At 48.2% G+C, this 17863-nt stretch overlaps 8 protein-coding genes across 8 annotated transcripts; 4 read left to right on the forward strand and 4 right to left on the reverse strand.

Annotated features, from left to right (window-relative positions):
* Positions 1 to 758: 758 nt before the first annotated feature.
* Positions 759 to 3262, forward strand: pfkA (ATP-dependent 6-phosphofructokinase; the record flags this gene model as incomplete). Its single annotated transcript, XM_031146919.1, has 3 exons — positions 759 to 1502; positions 1561 to 2028; positions 2093 to 3262. 3 exons carry the CDS (start codon positions 759 to 761, stop codon positions 3260 to 3262), a joined length of 2382 nt encoding a protein of 793 aa, XP_031007369.1.
* A 701-nt stretch (positions 3263 to 3963) lies between these two features.
* LHYA1_G001942 (PARP-type zinc finger-containing protein) lies at positions 3964 to 5775 on the reverse strand (the record flags this gene model as incomplete). Its single annotated transcript, XM_031146920.1, has 5 exons — positions 3964 to 4015; positions 4066 to 4730; positions 4800 to 5427; positions 5515 to 5695; positions 5760 to 5775. 5 exons carry the CDS (start codon positions 5773 to 5775, stop codon positions 3964 to 3966), a joined length of 1542 nt encoding a protein of 513 aa, XP_031007366.1.
* Positions 5776 to 7099: 1324 nt separating this feature from the next.
* On the reverse strand, positions 7100 to 7762 carry LHYA1_G001943 (uncharacterized protein; the record flags this gene model as incomplete). The annotated part of the gene is made up of 1 exon (XM_031146921.1): positions 7100 to 7762. The coding sequence occupies one exon, from the start codon at positions 7760 to 7762 to the stop codon at positions 7100 to 7102; it is 663 nt and encodes a 220-aa protein (XP_031007367.1).
* Positions 7763 to 8751: 989 nt separating this feature from the next.
* Positions 8752 to 9619, forward strand: LHYA1_G001944 (putative methyltransferase; the record flags this gene model as incomplete). Its single annotated transcript, XM_031146922.1, has 2 exons — positions 8752 to 8839; positions 8889 to 9619. The coding sequence occupies 2 exons, from the start codon at positions 8752 to 8754 to the stop codon at positions 9617 to 9619; spliced, it is 819 nt and encodes a 272-aa protein (XP_031007372.1).
* A 688-nt stretch (positions 9620 to 10307) lies between these two features.
* LHYA1_G001945 (Glutamyl-tRNA(Gln) amidotransferase subunit A, mitochondrial) lies at positions 10308 to 12011 on the reverse strand (the record flags this gene model as incomplete). The annotated part of the gene is made up of 2 exons (XM_031146923.1): positions 10308 to 11770; positions 11828 to 12011. 2 exons carry the CDS (start codon positions 12009 to 12011, stop codon positions 10308 to 10310), a joined length of 1647 nt encoding a protein of 548 aa, XP_031007373.1.
* A 373-nt stretch (positions 12012 to 12384) lies between these two features.
* On the forward strand, positions 12385 to 14276 carry LHYA1_G001946 (Uncharacterized protein; the record flags this gene model as incomplete). Its single annotated transcript, XM_031146924.1, has 2 exons — positions 12385 to 12560; positions 12608 to 14276. The coding sequence occupies 2 exons, from the start codon at positions 12385 to 12387 to the stop codon at positions 14274 to 14276; spliced, it is 1845 nt and encodes a 614-aa protein (XP_031007370.1).
* Positions 14277 to 14585: 309 nt separating this feature from the next.
* Prp38 (Pre-mRNA-splicing factor) lies at positions 14586 to 15404 on the reverse strand (the record flags this gene model as incomplete). The annotated part of the gene is made up of 2 exons (XM_031146925.1): positions 14586 to 14613; positions 14665 to 15404. 2 exons carry the CDS (start codon positions 15402 to 15404, stop codon positions 14586 to 14588), a joined length of 768 nt encoding a protein of 255 aa, XP_031007371.1.
* A 279-nt stretch (positions 15405 to 15683) lies between these two features.
* LHYA1_G001948 (uncharacterized protein) lies at positions 15684 to 16327 on the forward strand (the record flags this gene model as incomplete). Its single annotated transcript, XM_031146926.1, has 2 exons — positions 15684 to 15735; positions 15786 to 16327. The coding sequence occupies 2 exons, from the start codon at positions 15684 to 15686 to the stop codon at positions 16325 to 16327; spliced, it is 594 nt and encodes a 197-aa protein (XP_031007374.1).
* Between the last annotated feature and the right edge of the window lie 1536 nt (positions 16328 to 17863).

Below are 17863 nucleotides of genomic sequence, written 5' to 3' on the forward strand. Positions count from 1 at the left end.
GCGACCTAGTAGTCTGGAGTAGTGCTGGAAGGTGTCTCGCTGTCTCCGGCCTCGAGTTGGGGCTGTTGATCGCTGGCCGTCAATTTAAGGGAGCTAAGGTTACTATAGTAGGTTGCAACCCTCCCTCTCTCATCCACCTAATATACGGTCGTTGTCGTGGGTCGTGAGGATATATACCGGACCTACAAGTACTCGATTCAATACCGCTGATCCAGCCCAGCCCAGCTCTGTCGTCACGTCACCCTCTCCGTACAGTACTTTTGGTGGCCGGGATGCGACCGTCAATCGGTGTTCAGCGGCTCAGGTACCCAATTTTAGTGACCTGCGCGCCCAGTTGCGACCCTACGACAGCGCCCAATTAGGGTGTGCATATACTGGGACTTTGCCGTGCAGGGGATACTGTAGGTTCCCCCCCACATGCGCTATAAAACCACCGTATCAGGTGTGTACGCACTCGGTATTATTGAAGGCTGCGATAACTTCGGCGCCGATAAGAAATTTAACCCTGTCAACAACTTCGTCTTTTCCTGCACCATATCGTCACTTTCCTAAGATCCCGCACCTGGCCATTTTTTACCACGTGTGAGATACCTTATTTCACTTCCTACTTGTACAAGTAACGTAATTACCATTCTCTCTCTTCATAAACGGGCCTTCTCAAAGCCCCTCCCTATTTTTAAAACTCAAACCTTCCTCCATATTCATCTTCCCTTCCTTCACCCCTCATCAGAGCTCACCCCACCATCAACACCACCACCATGGCACCACCACATCCCGCAAACCCTCCCCCTCCTCTCGAGGGGAAGCTCCGTCGAATCGCTATGATGACCAGCGGAGGAGATGCTCCTGGTATGAATGCAGCTATCAGAGCTGTGGTCCGAATGGCACTCGAGAAAGGCTGCGAGGCCTATTGTATCTACGAAGGCTACGAAGGTCTGGTCCAGGGCGGCAGTTTCATACGCAAGTTCGACCGGGAACAAGTCCGAGGCTGGCTCTCTGAAGGCGGAACATTGATTGGCACAGCGAGGTGTATGGCCTTTTACGAACGTCCCGGAAGATTGACTGCTGCGAAGAACATGGTTTTGAACGGCATCGATGCTCTAATCATCTGCGGTGGTGATGGTTCCTTGACCGGAGCTGACAAATTTCGTGCGGAGTGGCCCAGCTTGATCAAGGAACTGGTCGATACCAAGCAATTGACCGCGGAGCAAATCGAGCCATTCAAACATCTCAACATTGTCGGTCTTGTTGGCTCAATTGATAACGACATGTCCGGGACAGATGCTACAATTGGATGCTTCTCGGCATTGGGCCGAATCTGTGAGTTAGTTGACTACATCGAAGCCACGGCCTCATCACATTCTCGAGCTTTTGTCATTGAGGTTATGGGTAGACATTGTGGTTGGTTGGCTCTCATGGCCGGAGTCGCAACGGGTGCGGATTTCGTCTTCATTCCCGAGAAACCTAGAGCCGAGAATTGGAGAGAAGAGATGTGCTCAATCGTGGCGCAGGCAAGTTCAATGTGATTTATCTGATGATCTTTTACTAACACTCTAACAGCACCGAAAGATTGGGAAAAGGAAGACAATTGTCATTGTCGCTGAGGGTGCTGCTGACCAGGATGGGAACAAGATATCCCCCGAAATGATCAAGGATCTCCTCGCAGACAAGGACGGCCTCGCTTTAGATACTCGAATTACAACCCTTGGACATGTACAACGGGGTGGTTCAGCATGTGCCTATGATCGGCAGCTCGCAACATTACAAGGCGTGGAAGCTGTCAATGCTGTGCTCGACGCCACACCGGAAACACCAACCCCTTTCATTGCCATCAATGAAAACAAGATCACTCGAAAGCCTCTTGTACAGGCTGTCTTGGACACCAAGGAGGTCTCTAAAGCTATTGAAGCTAAAGATTTTGACCGGGCGATGAAGCTGAGAGACACCGAGTTCTCGGATATGTATAACTCATACATGACTACAACAGCAACCCAGTTAAACCAATCTATGAAGCTTCCTTCTCGCAGAGTAAGTTTCACTCTGGATCTACAGAGTTTCACCTCTTTCCTAATGCACTTCTAACCTGTCACAGCATATGAAAATCGCCATCATTCACGTTGGTGCTCCTGCTGGTGGCGTAAATGCTGCAACCCGCGCTGCAGTAGCATACTGCTTCACTCGTGGCCATACTCCCATTGCCATTCATAACGGCTTTGCTGGTCTCGCTCGTCATCATGATGACAAACCTGTCGGAGCAGTCAGGGAGTTCGACTGGCTCGAGGTCGATGGCTGGGCAAGCAAAGGCGGTTCCGAGATTGGGATGAATCGTGAGACTCCCGGCGAGTCCGGCATGGAACACATTGCCTCTCTTTTCGCGAAATACAAATTCGATGGACTTTTCATCATAGGCGGCTTTGAAGCTTTCCAATCACTATCTCAACTCCGTCAAGCACAAGAAAAGTACTCATCTCTCTGCATCCCCATGACTCTCCTCCCCGCTACAATATCCAACAACGTCCCCGGCACTGAATACAGCATCGGTTCCGACACCTGCCTCAACGAACTAGTCCGCTACTGCGACACCATCAAACAATCCGCCTCCGCCTCCCGCCGCCGTGTCTTCGTAATCGAAACGCAAGGAGGCCGCTCGGGTTACGTCGCCACTCTCGCTGGTTTGGCCGTCGGTGCCGAGGCAGTCTACACTCCCGAAGAAGGCATCAGCATCGCCATGCTCGCCGCCGACATCACACACCTCAAGAAAGCCTTCAAAGAAGACTCCGGCCAATCCCGCGCTGGCCGCCTGATCCTCATCAACGAGAAAGCGAGCAAAGTCTACAACGCCAAACTCATCGCAGATATGATTCGCGAAGAAGCACATGAGCGATTTGAATCCCGAGACTCGATTCCGGGACATGTCCAGCAGGGCGGCACGCCCTCACCCATGGACCGTACGCGTGCTGTGCGTCTAGCGATAAAATGTATCGAGCATCTCGAAAGCTACGAAGACCGCTCCGACGCCAGGATCCTCAAAGATCCACAATCTTGTACCGTTATCGGTATCAAAGGCGCTAGCGTCGTCTTTTCCCCGATGAAAGAAGTCGAAGAGAAGGAAACGGATTGGCCGAATCGCAGACCGAAGGATGAGTTCTGGGTTGAGCTGAAACACATTGTTGATGTACTGAGTGGCCGGCCCGAAGTCCCGAGGCCAGAGAGTTCTCTAAAAGGCTGGAAGGCTAAGGATAGGAAGAGGGGGTTAATCTAGTAGATCACTGGGTGAGATATGATGGCGGGCGTTAGGTTAGTATATATACATGCCTTGCTTCTACAAATGAAATTGCTACTCCTCTCAAACAAGACTAGAGTCGACATGGGTGAAAAAGACGAGGTTAGTGAGGAATGAGAGGGGAGAAAAGACAGAGGGAATGCGCTAGCTATCTCATAGATACCTAGGGTAGCAGTGTTGCGGCAGCTTATACTTCGGAGGCGGGTAGATGGATACCAGTTGCTAAATTTGCTCATTTGACTAGTGCGGCAAGCAGAAAAAAACAAGTAAATCTATCATTATTCACCCCTTTACCAATCAAGCTATTTGCAATACAATGTCCTCCCAGCCATCTCTGCCGTGCCAGTAAACCGTCGCCATTTTATACCGTACAGATCCTTCCTGTAGCAAATGTGTATTGTAAGACAAAGGAGAAAGAAATCAAATCAAATCAAATCATAACCGCAACGCTTTTCGAGCTTGTGCCTCGATCGAGTTTGTGAGTGCTCTGCGATGTATGTAAAGCGTGGTATGGGACGCCGAACACCGTGCTGCGCTAGATTTGTGTGAAGGGGAGCGAAGCTACTGGGAGCAAAATGGTGTACAATTAATGTCCGAGAGGTGAGAAAGTCGTTCAAGAGAATGCTCTCGGGCGAGAGAGTTTAACAGTATTGTTCTTCGCTGAGGCTCGAATAAGGGATCTAAGCCTTCGAAGTAGTGCGTTTGCCAGTAGATGAAGCGGCAGCAATACTACTGTTTTGTTAGTGAGAAGACGTATTATCGCAAGGGGAGATCAAAAATACCCCTTCTTGCCACGACCTCTCTTCTTTGGCTTCGTCATCTTCGATTCCAGTTCCGCAACCAACTCATCTCTCTTCTTCTCGAGGAATGCCAAGATTTGGTCATCCTCAATCTCGCCGTCATTGACACTGTCGGCAAACATGGTCCGAAGATCAAAATCTTTGATGCCGGGGATCATCGTCTCATCATCAGGACCTAGCTCTCTTCCACTTGAAAGAAGGGAGTCATTGAACTTCAGCTTTTTCAGGGTGGCGATCTGGGTGACAATATCATCGACATCTGGAGCAGCAAAAGGAAGGTCAACAGCATTCGAAGGTTCACCCTTGACACCATAGGAAGAATCAAGCTCAGTTGGAAGGGTGGATCCTTCAGCAACAGCGGAAGACTCAGCGCCAGTCATGACGACATCCTCAGAAGGTTCGTCTTTGACGGCCTTCTTGCGTCCTTTTTTAGCTGGAGCCTTGACTGGCTCGACCGCTTCCCCGATTTGCTCGTCAAATTCCTCCTCTTTGACGACTTTCTTTCCGCGGGGAGCGCGCTTCTTTGGTGCAGGACCAGCAGGTGTGTCAGAGTCATCTTCATCCTTGACCATGTCGACATCCTCCTCTTTTTTGACATTCTTTGCCCTGGATTTCTTGGCTGGAGCAGGCTTGGATATTTCATCCTCCTATGTATGAATTTATTAGTTACAGGTCAATGAAGATTAAAACATGTTCTGGAAGGAATGCACTCTCACCTCTTCATCTTCTTCCTTCTTGACCTTCTTAGCTCTGGACTTCTTGACTGGCTTAACTTCCTCATCACTATCCTCTTCTTTTTTGACCTTCTTAGCTCTGGACTTGACTGGCTTGGCTTCTTCATCGCTGCCCTCTTCCTTTTTCACCTTCTTAGCTCTGGACTTCTTGACTGGTTTCGCCTCCTCATCACTGTCCTCTTCTTTCTTCGCCTTCGTAGTACGTTTCTTCTTGGCAGGCTTCTCCTCACCCTCACTCTCATCACCACCCTTAGCACGCTTTTTGGAAGCAGTCTTCTTGGGGGTATTTTCTGCTTCGGGTGACTCATTCGCTTCTTCTTCTTCTGCTTGCTTCTTCTTGTCTGCCCTAGCTTTTGCCTTAGATGCGGGAGTACGTAGTCCTTTCTCTCCGAGAACATTCATCTCAGGGTCACCATTGAAATCTTCGGGGTCGATGAAGCCCTGAGTAATGACGCGTCGAACCTTTTCCTGCAAATCCGGGAACCTGTCGATACTGTTCTTCTCACCACTGTCATATCCATCCAGAAAATCCCAGCGGTAGGTGCCCGGATCATCGGGGTCTTCCAGCTTCTCTCTCATATTCTGGATCTGAGCTCCTGTGACACAACCCCTTAAAACCCGTAAATCAGCCCCCACTCATGAGTTTCCGATGGCAAGTATATAACTCGACTACAAAGGAAGAATCATGAGTACCTACCAGTGTTTCCATCTGAAACTACCATTACCCTTAATTTCAACCCACACACCGAAGCGAAGATCATCCTTCTCAATCTTGACGCCGTTCTTCTTGCACTCGGTGGCTACACATGTTGCACGGCCCGTAGATGCAGTTTCTATTGGGTGATTAGCGACGATATAATACTTGAAGCATAGAACGCCTTTGGTGATAGAGAAGAGACCATCAGTGTGGAAACTGAGATATGATGCAAATGCTCAACTTACCGACCCGGTAAGACATCTTATAAAATTGAAAGGTGGCCTTGATATTCGAATCAAATTAAAAGAGGGGTTATTTAAACCGGGTGTCGCAAGACTGGAACTGCTCAAAATGTGAACAACGTGAAGATATTTGATTTCTGGAAAGTTACAGAGCGGTAATATTTTGTGCGAGTACGTCACCCAAAGCGACAGACTTCGAAGGGTTGCAGTGGTCCGTCAAGGATTTTGATGGAATACTGGAAGCTTTGTCTGCGGTGTTTGGAAGGTTGATGCATCTCCTCGTCTGGAGAGGGTGGAAGGAGTGGAGCTTGAGCTCGATGACTAAGCTGACTTATCACGCTAGAACACCAAGTCACGTTTCACAAAGCACCTATGCTTCGAATATGTTAGTGCTTTTACCTATCTACATATAATTGTATAGCCTCAACTTATACCTTTTGCTTAGCTTGATCAACTATATATAGCTCCTAATATTCTTAGAATAAGTCTCGTAAAACTGATGCTAGCTTTTATAACTTAGAGAAGTGATATAATATTACCAATTGAGGACAAGTAAAGTGAGGTTTATTTAGAACTATAAAAGTAATAAATGACGTTAACGGGCCGAAACACTTCAGCAATTGCATTGCAGGGGTCTCACGTGGCGACGGAAGCTTGATAGGTCGGGATATCTGGGCTTGCATAAGGAATGTGACGGTTCACTTTATACTTTAGGGGTCCAAATGTGAAACCTGGACGTCTATCTGTCTGAGATTATTTTTTAAGAGGATAGATGAGTTTTAGAAGTCGGCTGGTTCTATAAGAAAGAGAGGTTGGTTTACCTCCAACAGATGCCCTTATATCACTAGAGGTTGATACTCGAACTTAATTGTTATTGCTTTTCAGATAATAAACAAAATCAATTCACTATTCTTATCAACAGTCTCAGTCAGTCAATATGTCCGATTATACTTGCTAGGACAGAAAACAAGTCCCAGCTTTTCATTCCATATCCAATACTGACAAAAGAGAAATATTTTCCAAAAAGTCTGCCAGTATTACAAATGCTGCCAGCCCAAATCGGGCATTACAGCACGCCTGGGGGAAAACCACAATCCAAACGATGTGATTCATTACCATTACAGGCGGCCCAAATTAAGAAAGGAATATCAAATAGAGCGGTAGTGTTGCTCAGTTCCGAGCAGGGGTATCTCTCTCGCGTTCCATCAATTTCATCCACTCTCCCCATCCCCCTTTTTATTTTTTTTGGGCGGTCACACCCAATTCCAAACTTCGTAGAACCCCATGCTCAGCATCCAAGTCCATAACCACATAGCAACATCCAACCCCCTCATCATACTCCCCTACTTGATATTCTTAAACATCTCGTCCGCCCCAAGACTGCCCTCATCATCTTCCGGTATCTTCGCCTTCAACTTGCTCAGCTCAGGTAACTTCGGTGGTGGAGGCCCCATCTTCTTCTTCTCCGGCACTACACTTTCCACTCTCGGCGGCGGCGTCTCATACACAACACTCGTACGATTTCCACCACCACCACCTAATCTCTTGAACCAGCTGCCCTTCTTCCCACTACCTGAAGCAGTAGCATTGGTCATGAAGCTCGCCGGGCTATCCGGCCGCCCCATACTCGTCAGATCGTCCCGCGAGGTGTTGCCGTTGGTGTAATGCGCGTTGAGCGACTTGCGCGACAGGAACTTGCGGATACTGCTTGGGCGCCGCGCCGAGGCGGGACTCAGGGGAGGAACGTCTGAGCTATTGGCATTTCCATTTGTACGACCGCGTCCTACGTATTCTCCACCACCATTCGCACCATTCTGCGTTTGTGTTTGCGTCTGCGTCTGCGTCTGCGTCTGAGGTTCGGGAGCCGTCTGCTTCGTCGGTACAGGTGGAGGTGGCTTCTCTTCGATGGGTGAATCGGGAGGAGGTGGGATGTTGGTACCGTCTGTGAGGGAGAAGGATACGGGGGTGAGCTGGGGGAGCTGGAAGGTGCCTTTTTTGGCGGGCATAGTTGCGATTCTTGCTTTCTTCTGCTCTGCTCGGTCCGGGAAAAAGAATCCGGATGCGCGTTTCATACGGGGTGACTATGGAGATGGAAGGATTCGGCAGAGACAGAAGTAAATACAGATGCAAAGTAGACAGCCTCAGCTGCTTTCGGGGCCCTTAGATTTGGGATTGCGTTGTGGCTCGTGCGGAGGACGTTGGTTGGGGTTGGGGTGTGGTGTGCTGCGGGAGCTACAAGGGCAGGGTACTGTACAGTAAAGTAATAGGCACGGCACGCTCAGGGATTCTGCGGAGTCGCGTCGGTACCGGGCCGAAGAAAAAAAACAACAATCTTACGAAAAATCTGTCTGTCTTGCCATGGAGAGAATGTACTGTATTTGGCGGCAATTGATCGAAGCAAAGATGCGGCTCAAGAAGAGAAAAAATTTACACGGACCTCTTCGGTTTGATGCTATTCGAAAAGCGTGGACCAATCATTGGACCGAGTTACAACTTAAATGAATGCGGACGAGGCTGAATACGAAAAGTGACGCGGAAGGGACGCGGAGACAATAATGAGGGGGCATTGCTAGAAACAACGCTTTGTCAAGCTCCAACGGAAAAGAAAAAACATTGACTAGAAAAGGGGCATATCACGTGAAAGTATTAGCATCAACAACAATCGGCTTGTCAGAGGTCAGGACGGGAGAACGAAAGGAAGATGTTCAGGGTTTAGTCTTTATTTCTCTATTGCAAGTTAGTGATAGCTCATCTAAAAATCATGGTTATAAGCTTAGAGTACTTTTCCTCCTATTGATGTGTTTTAGAGCAGTGAGTCACTAGAAGTCTGATCTTTAGTCACAACAAAAACTTTCCTCATACCAAATGAACATCTTCAACTACCTGGGTACTCACTTCATGTAATTTCAGAAACCCCCTCGATCAAATTCGCCGCTTTCTGTGTTCTATGCGCCAATTCCAAGCATCTCACTGAAATCCCCTGCAACACCTCACAATGGCATCTAAACCAATCCACTTGATCCCAACCAAAGACCTCTACGCCCGCTGGGCGAAAGTCTACGACAGCGATGGCAATATCCTCCGTAAGCTCTCTCTTCTACCCCCCAACTCTTCTCATTCATCTCTAATAAGACCGACCCGTCACAGAATCCATCGATGACGCTCTCCTTCCCTCTCTGCTCACCCAAGCCTTCAGCCTTGTCCCGTCTTCTTTTTCTTTTCCCCTTACCATCACGGAGCTGGGCGCTGGTACAGGCAGGAATACCGTCAAGCTATTGCAACCGCGTGAGGGAGTTGAGATCGGGAACGTAATCGCACTAGATCTAAGTGCCGAAATGCTTGCAATAGCAAAATCCCGCTGTTCTTCTCTCACCTCCACCTCCACTTTAGCTTCAAGCCCTAAAGTATATTTCTACGAATTCGATGCTCTCCAACCCTCATCATTCCCAGAAGTCCAAGCATTAGAGGGACAGGCGGGATTAGTACTTAGCACGCTTGTCCTCGAGCATCTCCCACTCAAAATATTCTTCTCGACGATTAAGAAGTTACTCAAGGAGGGAGGGGTGCTGGTAATGACAAACATGCACGCAGAGATGGGTCGTCTCTCGCGCGCTGGATTCACAGATATAGATATGGAGTCGGGGAATGTGAAAGTGAAAGTGCAGGGTGATAGTTTTGTGTATGAAATTGAAGAAGTGGTGGAGGCTGGGAGGGAAGAGGGGTTTGAGATGGTGGGCGAGATGCTGCAAAGAGGGGTTGCGGAAGGGGATGTGGGGCTTATGGTGGGGGAGAGGGGGATGAAGTGGGTTGGTGTTAAGGTTTGGTTTGGTTGTGTGATGAGGCTCGGAGGGAGGGGGAAGTGAAGAGGGGTGGGGAGAAACGGAGGGGTGGTAGTGCAACGGTGTAGAACTGTAGTACTTTTCTATTCTATGGTGTTTATACAGGTGGTGTAATGTACAGTGATAGATGCAATATAAAACATGATTCCAAAGCCCCGGGTCAATATAAAGGAGACATATTCTTGAGATCTCCGGTGATATTTACAGAAAGAGGAGTGGAGATCTGTTGTCGATAGAAAGGAACGCCATGGGTTGGACCTCGTTAGGAATGAATATGCGTTTTGAAGAGCCGGCTTAAAGCTTTGCTAAGCCGAGAGGCGATGAGGGTGTCGTACTCGACACTTCAAATTGGCATAGAAGCTGGATTGGTTCCTAGCCGTAGGGCTCGACGAGAAGGCTGTCCTGAAATTGACGTTACAGGCGCGGGAAGGCGAAGCAATGTAAGCGAGGATGGTTGTTCTTGAACGGTGATCTAGATCTGGGGATGAGAGGTCCATATATTCCTGCCGTAATGCCATCAAAGTATCATTGGGCTTGCCTACACCCACGTTCGATTTCGTTGGGCGAACGCTTCATCCAAACCATCCGTCATTTATTCTTAGACCTGGATCTCTGGATGATGGAAATGAGCCGTTTGGGAGCTGGTGGGTGTTCTACTTCATAATTAACGGTGTGGATAAGGGGTAGCTTCATGATTCCTAACCATAGTCGGTCAGTTAAGGCTCTCCCTATTTTCCTTCCGCCATTGACCACTTGCATTGTCAATCTTCAATAACTTCTCAAGCTCGTGTGCAACAAAAATGACACGATAATCATCCGAATACTGCCCAATGATCTGCATGCCATCAAATCTAGGACTGTCTGTGGGTCGTCTCTTCAACGGGACGCTTATAGCAGGAAGGCCAGCCATGCTTGCGGGGACAGTAAATACGTCGTTGATGTATGCATCTACGGGTCTTTGGTTCGCTATGTCATCAAGGTTCGGTGCTGGGGTAGGACTTGTTGGGCATACGATCAAATCCACTTGAGATGGTCCTAATTTGTTGTTCAGTAGAATTGATTCGTCCATTTCCGAAAGATCAAATTGCTCAGGGTCTCGAAGCGGGTTAGGCATGGAGAAGACGCGGTCGAAGTCTTGTTGAACTAGTCTTCGCACCTTCTGAGCCTTGATAAAATAGTTATCAATTGCGTCGGAGCTCAAAGCGTACGAGCCCAAAAGTATACGCCTTTTGACTTCGTCACCAAAGCCCTCTCCTCTCGATTCGGAGTAGAGGACATCTCCAGCCCCATCACTCGACTGACTTCGAGTTCCGTATCTCACACCATCGTATTTGGACAAGTTCGAAGCTGCTTCAGCCATAGCTAGTATGTAATATGCCGGCAGCGCTTGCTGTGTGTTTGGTAGTGAAATCGGTACAATGGTACATCCTAGATCCTGGAACAGCATCAGTGTCCGCTGCCAAGACTGTCTGGTTCTCCCATCAAGTTCAAAGATGTTGTACTGCTCAGGGACACCAATTCTTAATTTATGGAAGTCTTTGAAATTCTGGTCACTCAATTCCCTCCACCTATTGCTGCCACTAGTGAATGCTCGCATCCGGGATTTTTCGGAGAGAGATGTTGGGTCTTTGGGATCATGTTCCTGCATCGAGACAAAGGTCTTGAAGACTTGCTTACAAGATCGAGCTAGTATCCCTACCGTATCGAGAGAGTTTGCGTATGGGACGACTCCCCAGCGAGATATTAAGCCGTATGATGGCTTAAAGCCTACCACCCCAGAATACGCTGCGGGCAGTCTGACCGAACCTCCCGTATCTGTTCCAATAGCTATATCAACCAGCTTTTGTGCGACGGCAACTGCACTCCCTCCAGAGCTTCCACCAACAGAAAGGCGATCAAAGGGTGGCGGATTGGTAACCGTTCCAAAAAATGAATTCGTTGAATGAGAACCCATGCCAAACTCATCCATATTCGTTTTCCCTATTATGGGAGCGCCAGTTGAGCGAAGCTGCTCCACCACACTGGCCTCAAAGGGGCTTTGATGGTTCTTTAAAATGCCTGATGCGCATGTTGTGGGGAGGTCAGCTGTAGCTATGTTGTCTTTTACAGCCACAGGCCTGACCGGAAACCAGGGAGGCTTCTGAGCGGAATATGGTTCTGGTTCTGGTTCTGGTTCTGGCAAGACATCAGCTACAATGGTCATCTATGGGCAGGTCGACGGGCTTTCGAAACCTTTTGCTTTTCCGACTGCTTCTCCAGAGGATTGCCTGTCTGCCACAGACCCATCTTGCTCTTGCTTTAGCTCCGCCCTCGAGATGAAAACATTCTGGGCAAATGGTCTTATGCGGTAATTGACCTCTTTTAGGGCTACTTTTGTCGCCCGTACTGCTGATCGGGGTAGATGCACCTCGACCATTTGTTGACTTGGAAGATCTAGTGGCTGGGGACGAGCGAATCTGGTGTTGAACTTGTTAACTTGTTGTAGGGAGTATGTTGTAGTGTTACAGTAAAAGGCCTAGCTGAGGTTTAGTTGTAGCTCCGTAAAAGTAACTCTTCTAGGTTCCTTATCGGCACTTATCGCGACAGGGGTATCAAGCTCCCGCTGCCGGCTGCGTCAGAACATCCGCTTTACTCACTCACTCTCCGAAGCTGCTGACAACTTGCATCTGATCACTCTGTTACTATAGATTATGGACGTGTGATTAAAGACCACCCAAGACCTCGATATCTCAATATCTCATTTTACACTCATTTTATTTTACAGCTGTTGCATGTTTAAACCACTCGAAATGACGAAACGCTTGTTGACATGGACAACCGCGACCCTTCTGCTGCCTCTGGCTCTAGCTGAGCAGCCTTCAGCTCCAGATGCTGTTGCGGCTCCTATGAGGGACCTTCCATGGGGCGACCTGAACTTTCTACAAACAACCGATAGCCATGGCTGGCATGCCGGGCATCTGCAGGAGTAAGTATTCCGCCCCTCGAGGTTCACCTCCATCTGACTTTCTATAGGTCTCAATACTCTGCAGACTGGGGCGACTACATCTCATTCGCAGAGCAGATGCGGGCGAAAGCAGACGAGCAAGGCGTTGATTTACTCCTCATTGATTGCGGCGACCGAATAGAAGGTAACGGACTATACGATGGGTCAGATCCAAAAGGCCAATACCTTTACGACATTGTGAGGGAGCAAGCTATTGATGTTATTACCACTGGCAACCATGAGCTCTATCAGGAAGACTCAGCTGCTCGAGAATACAACCAAACCGTTCCGAACTTCAAGGGAAGATACTTGGCTTCGAACCTGGACTACATTAACCCGCAGACGGGCAAACAGATTGCGATGGCCGCACGATATCGAAAGTTCACAACTAAGAACAAGGGTATCCGTGTATTAGCGTTAGGGTTCTTGTTTGACTTTACTGGGAATGGGAAGAATACAGTGGTGCAACCTGTTGAGAAGACAATTAAAGAGAAGTGGTTTCAGGAAGCAATCAGGGAAGATGTTGACCTGTTCCTGGTAGCTGGCCATGTCACCCTTAATGGTCCTGAATACACGGCGATTTTCAAGGCAATCAGAAGTCAGAACTGGGACACTCCAATCCAGTTCTTTGGTGGCCATAGTCATATCCGGAATTCTGCCAAGTATGATTCCAAGGCATATGGTTTACAGGCTGGTCGTTATATGGAGACCATTGGCTGGCAGTCCATTAAAGGTATCAGCGGCGGAGGGAAGAAAGAGAAGAAAGGCCCTAAAGAGCTTGAACCCCGTGCTAGCATGTCGTTCAAACGAAGATATATCGACACCAACCTATTCGGTTACCACTACCATACCGGACTGAACGAATCCACCTTTTCTACAGAACACGGCAAAAATGTGTCGTCTATGATCCACGTTGCCAGGAAAGCCTTGAATCTTGATCACAGTTTTGGTTGTGCGCCTCGGAATTTGTGGCTCAATAGGGCGCAATATCCTGGAAATGACAGTGTTTTCACCTGGCTGGAGGATGAAGTTATGCCATCTGTAGTTGTCAAAAATGATCGCAAGGAGACACCAAGAATTGCGATTACCAACACCGGCGCGATGAGATTTGACATCTTCAAAGGCGCCTTCACAAAAGATACGACCTATATCATATCACCCTTCGTTAGCAAGCTATTATACATTAAAGACGTGCCTTACAAATCCGCCAAGAAGGTTTTAAAACTGATCAATGAAGGTGGCCCGGTCTTTGCATCCGCAGATATGCCGCCGGTGTCACAACTTGCACCACCGGAGCAGATGTCCATCCATGCAGACATCATTCCTCCGTTGCCACCGCGAGATTTCCGCTCATCGAATGGAGCACAGGCTCCGTTAGGTTCATCCGATAAACCAGATTTGGTCCCGGGATACACCACCATAGACGCAATTGGAGATGACGGTGACGACACACTCCACGAGCCCATTCCCTTCTTCCGAGTGCCAAATTGCATCCAAAGCGACATTGAATTCCCCAAGGAAGGAGAACCAGAGAATGTAGATCTGGTGTTTGTGGATTTCATTCAACCTTGGATTCTACTGGCGTTGGAGTTTTCGGGACAGAGCTATACTAAAGATGATGTGGAGGTGTATATGGAAGACACGTTAACAGAACTGATGGCTGGGTGGATAAAGGAGAATTGGAAGAAGGATTGCTAGATTGTTATTTTTGTAAGACATATATGGAGCGGGCGATATGATGGCGTTTGGATATGGGACATACCAGGTACAGATTAGCACATATACTGCTTTGAATTTTCACTCTAATCCTCACAAATGAGCTAGAATACAGTGATACAGTACTGGTATTTCCCCAACTGACCGAAATACCTGATGCCTATATATACCAAGTGGGCATCCCTGAACAAAAGGGACCGGTATGCAATTTCGAGACAGAAATGGGTATGATTTTGAGACCTAATCCCTCCCCGCCTAACTCCAAAGCTCCGAAATCACCAGGAAAGTGGGTTACTTTGCAACCTCCCCATTTTCATGCCTATAAACATCCATCCTCTCCACCTCCACATCGTCATTCTTTTCACCATACTTATCCAACCTCTCAGGCTCCCTACTATCTCTCTCCGGTGTAACTTCCCCAAACTCACTACCGGGACTCTCTTCCCTCCCACTTCCAACCTGATTCCCATCTTCATCAACCTCCTCAACATCACTCTCCAACAAATCCTCAATATCCCCTAATGGACTAACCCGTGGCTCCAGAACCTCCATATCCTCCAAAATCTCCCTATTCGGCATCTTCCACAAACTAGTCGCGCAAACCCTCTCCTTGGTCAACAAATCATCCACAAACTGATCCACAAACGTCAAGCTAGTCCCCATCCTCGTCCTCCTCTTCAACTTCCTCCGATCCTCCAGAAACGGCTCTAGCATCCCATAAACATCTTTCGCCCTTCTCGTCATCCGCACATAGAAACACGCCAGCGCCCTCAGATACTTGAACTTCTCACCCCCATACTCGAGATACTCCCTTAGCACCGCGTCATCGGGCGCCAGTTGCAATAGTTTAAACGCCAGACATAGGAACGGCGACGGCCGCTGTGAAGATCCGTATGTGCCCCCAATGAACGAGACATCGGCCACGACGCGGTCCACCAGTACGGCTTCGTTCAGCCCGAAGCACGAGTCTTTGTAGTAGTAGCTGTCGATTATGCGCTCGCGCACCGGCTTTTCCATTATCGTAGCGGGGTTGAGGCCGTTGGGCGTTAGGGTTGAGGAGGTGCCGCGGTCGTCGAGGAAGCGCTTTTCATCGGCGCGGTGGGTTGCCATGTTTGCGAGTTGTTTGGGGGAACCGCTTTGAGCGAGCTGGGGAGTTTGGGATGTTTGTGTTTCGTGGGTTGGGAGGATTGTCGTTGTGATTGAACTTGAAATTTTGATATCGAGGGAGAGAGAGGAAGCTCTTATCGCAAACCCGATTGTTGCCCCGCCAGATCAGCCAAAACTTGTTTACTTTAGGCAAAGCCTCCCCTCCTCGAATTCACTCACATCTAGACTGAAACCTTCTTTACTACAAATACTGTACACCATCTCCAAATCAGAAGTAAAAAAATGGTCCTCTTAACATCCTCCCAAGTATCCGTCGCCATATCTTCTTGCATAGGTAGATCTCCCCCCTATCCCACCATAATCACAACTAACAAAACAAACCAGTATTCTTCTTCACCACAGCCCTCTTCCTCTCCGGATACGTCCTGCAACAACAAACAGTCCGCGACATCCGCGCAGCCATAAAACCGCAAATCGTCCCCACGGCACCGGAACTAAAGTTATTCTTGCCAGAGAAGTATAGGGATCAAGAGGGCAATGATGGGCAGGGCATTGGAACTGTGAATATTGAGGTTGGGAAGGAGGCTTATGGTGCTGATGATAACAAGAAGGTGGACGATGGAAGTGCATCAGCTTTGGAGGGAAATGATGATGCAATGGAGGAAAAAAGTATGATTGGAGCTACAAGGTGGCAGAAGGCAGCAGCGCGGATGAAGAAAGAGAGGATAAATGCCGAGACAGGGAATACCCGGACACCGACGGGAGGAGAGGAATTGCGGGATGGAGAAGAAAAAACCTCAAAAGAACAGCCTGGGGTGGAGGAAAAGCCGCTGAGTAGATCGGAAAGAAGGAAGAAAATCAAAGAGGAGATTCTGCTTGCTGGGGAGGGAGAGGGGTTCAAGGGATACAAGAGACGGATGTGGTGATTATAGCTTGCATCAATGATTGTAATTGGCATTAGTATTGGCATTGGGATGGAATTGAGGTTTGTTTATTATGGTGTTATATGGGATTCTGGATATACCTATCATAGACGGATGTATAATGAGAAATGATTGTATATTATAGTAGGATGAATAATATCGCCTCATGGTCCAGCCATATGTGAGGCCGTAAACGTCGATCCTATTACTAAAGACCAGTCAAATGCCTGCCCACGCCCGCAGGCTATTTGCAGCTTCCAATTCCAGTCATTCATCTTATCCTCCCCGACCCCATCCTATACGCCCCCTCCCTCCTCTGCATCTGCTCCTCCCTCCGTATTCTCTCTTTCCTCACATTCCCCGACCATTTCCGCGTCGATCCAGAATGACGCACCGTACTTCTTGCACTTCCTTCCTGTGTCGACTTTACCATCATCAAATCCAGTCAGCACCTCTTTCTATCCCAGTCACAGAATGGAAAAGAAAAGAAATGTAAATTGGTACGCGACGCGACGGGGCTGGACGGGGGAAATACCATACCAAACAATGCGCACATCTATCCCCAAACTTCCCTACAGTATTGTGGCACTTAATCGGGCCCTTCCTCACAAGTCAAGTTAGTGAGCCAAACAAGCAAAACAAGGGAATAGGGAAAGCAAGGGAAGGGGGAGGTACATAGTAATTCGCACAATAGCAACTCATCTTCCTTCCCTTCCTTTGCCAATACACTACTCTGAATTCCTAGAAGATTCTCACTTTTTGATCTTCTACTCGTGACTGAATAGGTTGTACAATATAATCACTAATTTCTGCTACCTGAAAGAACACCAGCCCGAGAAGAAGTGTGGTATAAGTAAATTACTGCATGTACAAGTAGCTTTGACTCTTGCTTGAGTCCTCTCTGTCTGCACGGCACATCAAACGTAAAGACCCTCGATGTCGTGCATCGCATCGCACCGCAACGATCCACGCTCATGCGAGGCCCAAGCGCAACGTCTGGCCCTCGGCATCTGTCTGTGGTAATAATACGAATCGTACGAAGTACTGTATCTCGCGCTTATGCATTCCGTGGGGGTCACAGAAAAAAAGGCAGTGCGTCTAGCTTGTGAATGTGGATGCGACGTGAAATCAAACGCCACCAGACGTTTCGGTTTGATGTGATGTCTAACTCGGTGCCGGAAATAGCCAGCACAATCCGGACCGATAACCAAGCAAGACAACTAAGTCTATTTTCTGGGTATAAACGGAACCGGATTCATTGGAGGGCAAGTTTGAGTATCAGACGAAACGCAAGATGGTGAGATACATGGTCTATTCGTAGAACTACACAGGCAATTACAGAAAATGGTAACTTTGCCCCACCTATAATCAATCCATCGAGCCATCCATCCATCATCATCCCGAAAAAAAATCGAACACAAAGAAGGAGAAGAACCCTTTCATACGCCGATCGCTGAGGTGCCATTAAACTAAACTGAAAATAAATAAAAATCAACGTCAAGTCCCGATCATTCATCGCCGCTGTTCATTCGAGGTATT

Source organism: Lachnellula hyalina, assembly GCF_007821495.1.
Source record: "Lachnellula hyalina strain CBS 185.66 chromosome Unknown contig00029, whole genome shotgun sequence".
In the NCBI taxonomy this organism is placed as follows: domain Eukaryota; kingdom Fungi; phylum Ascomycota; class Leotiomycetes; order Helotiales; family Lachnaceae; genus Lachnellula; species Lachnellula hyalina.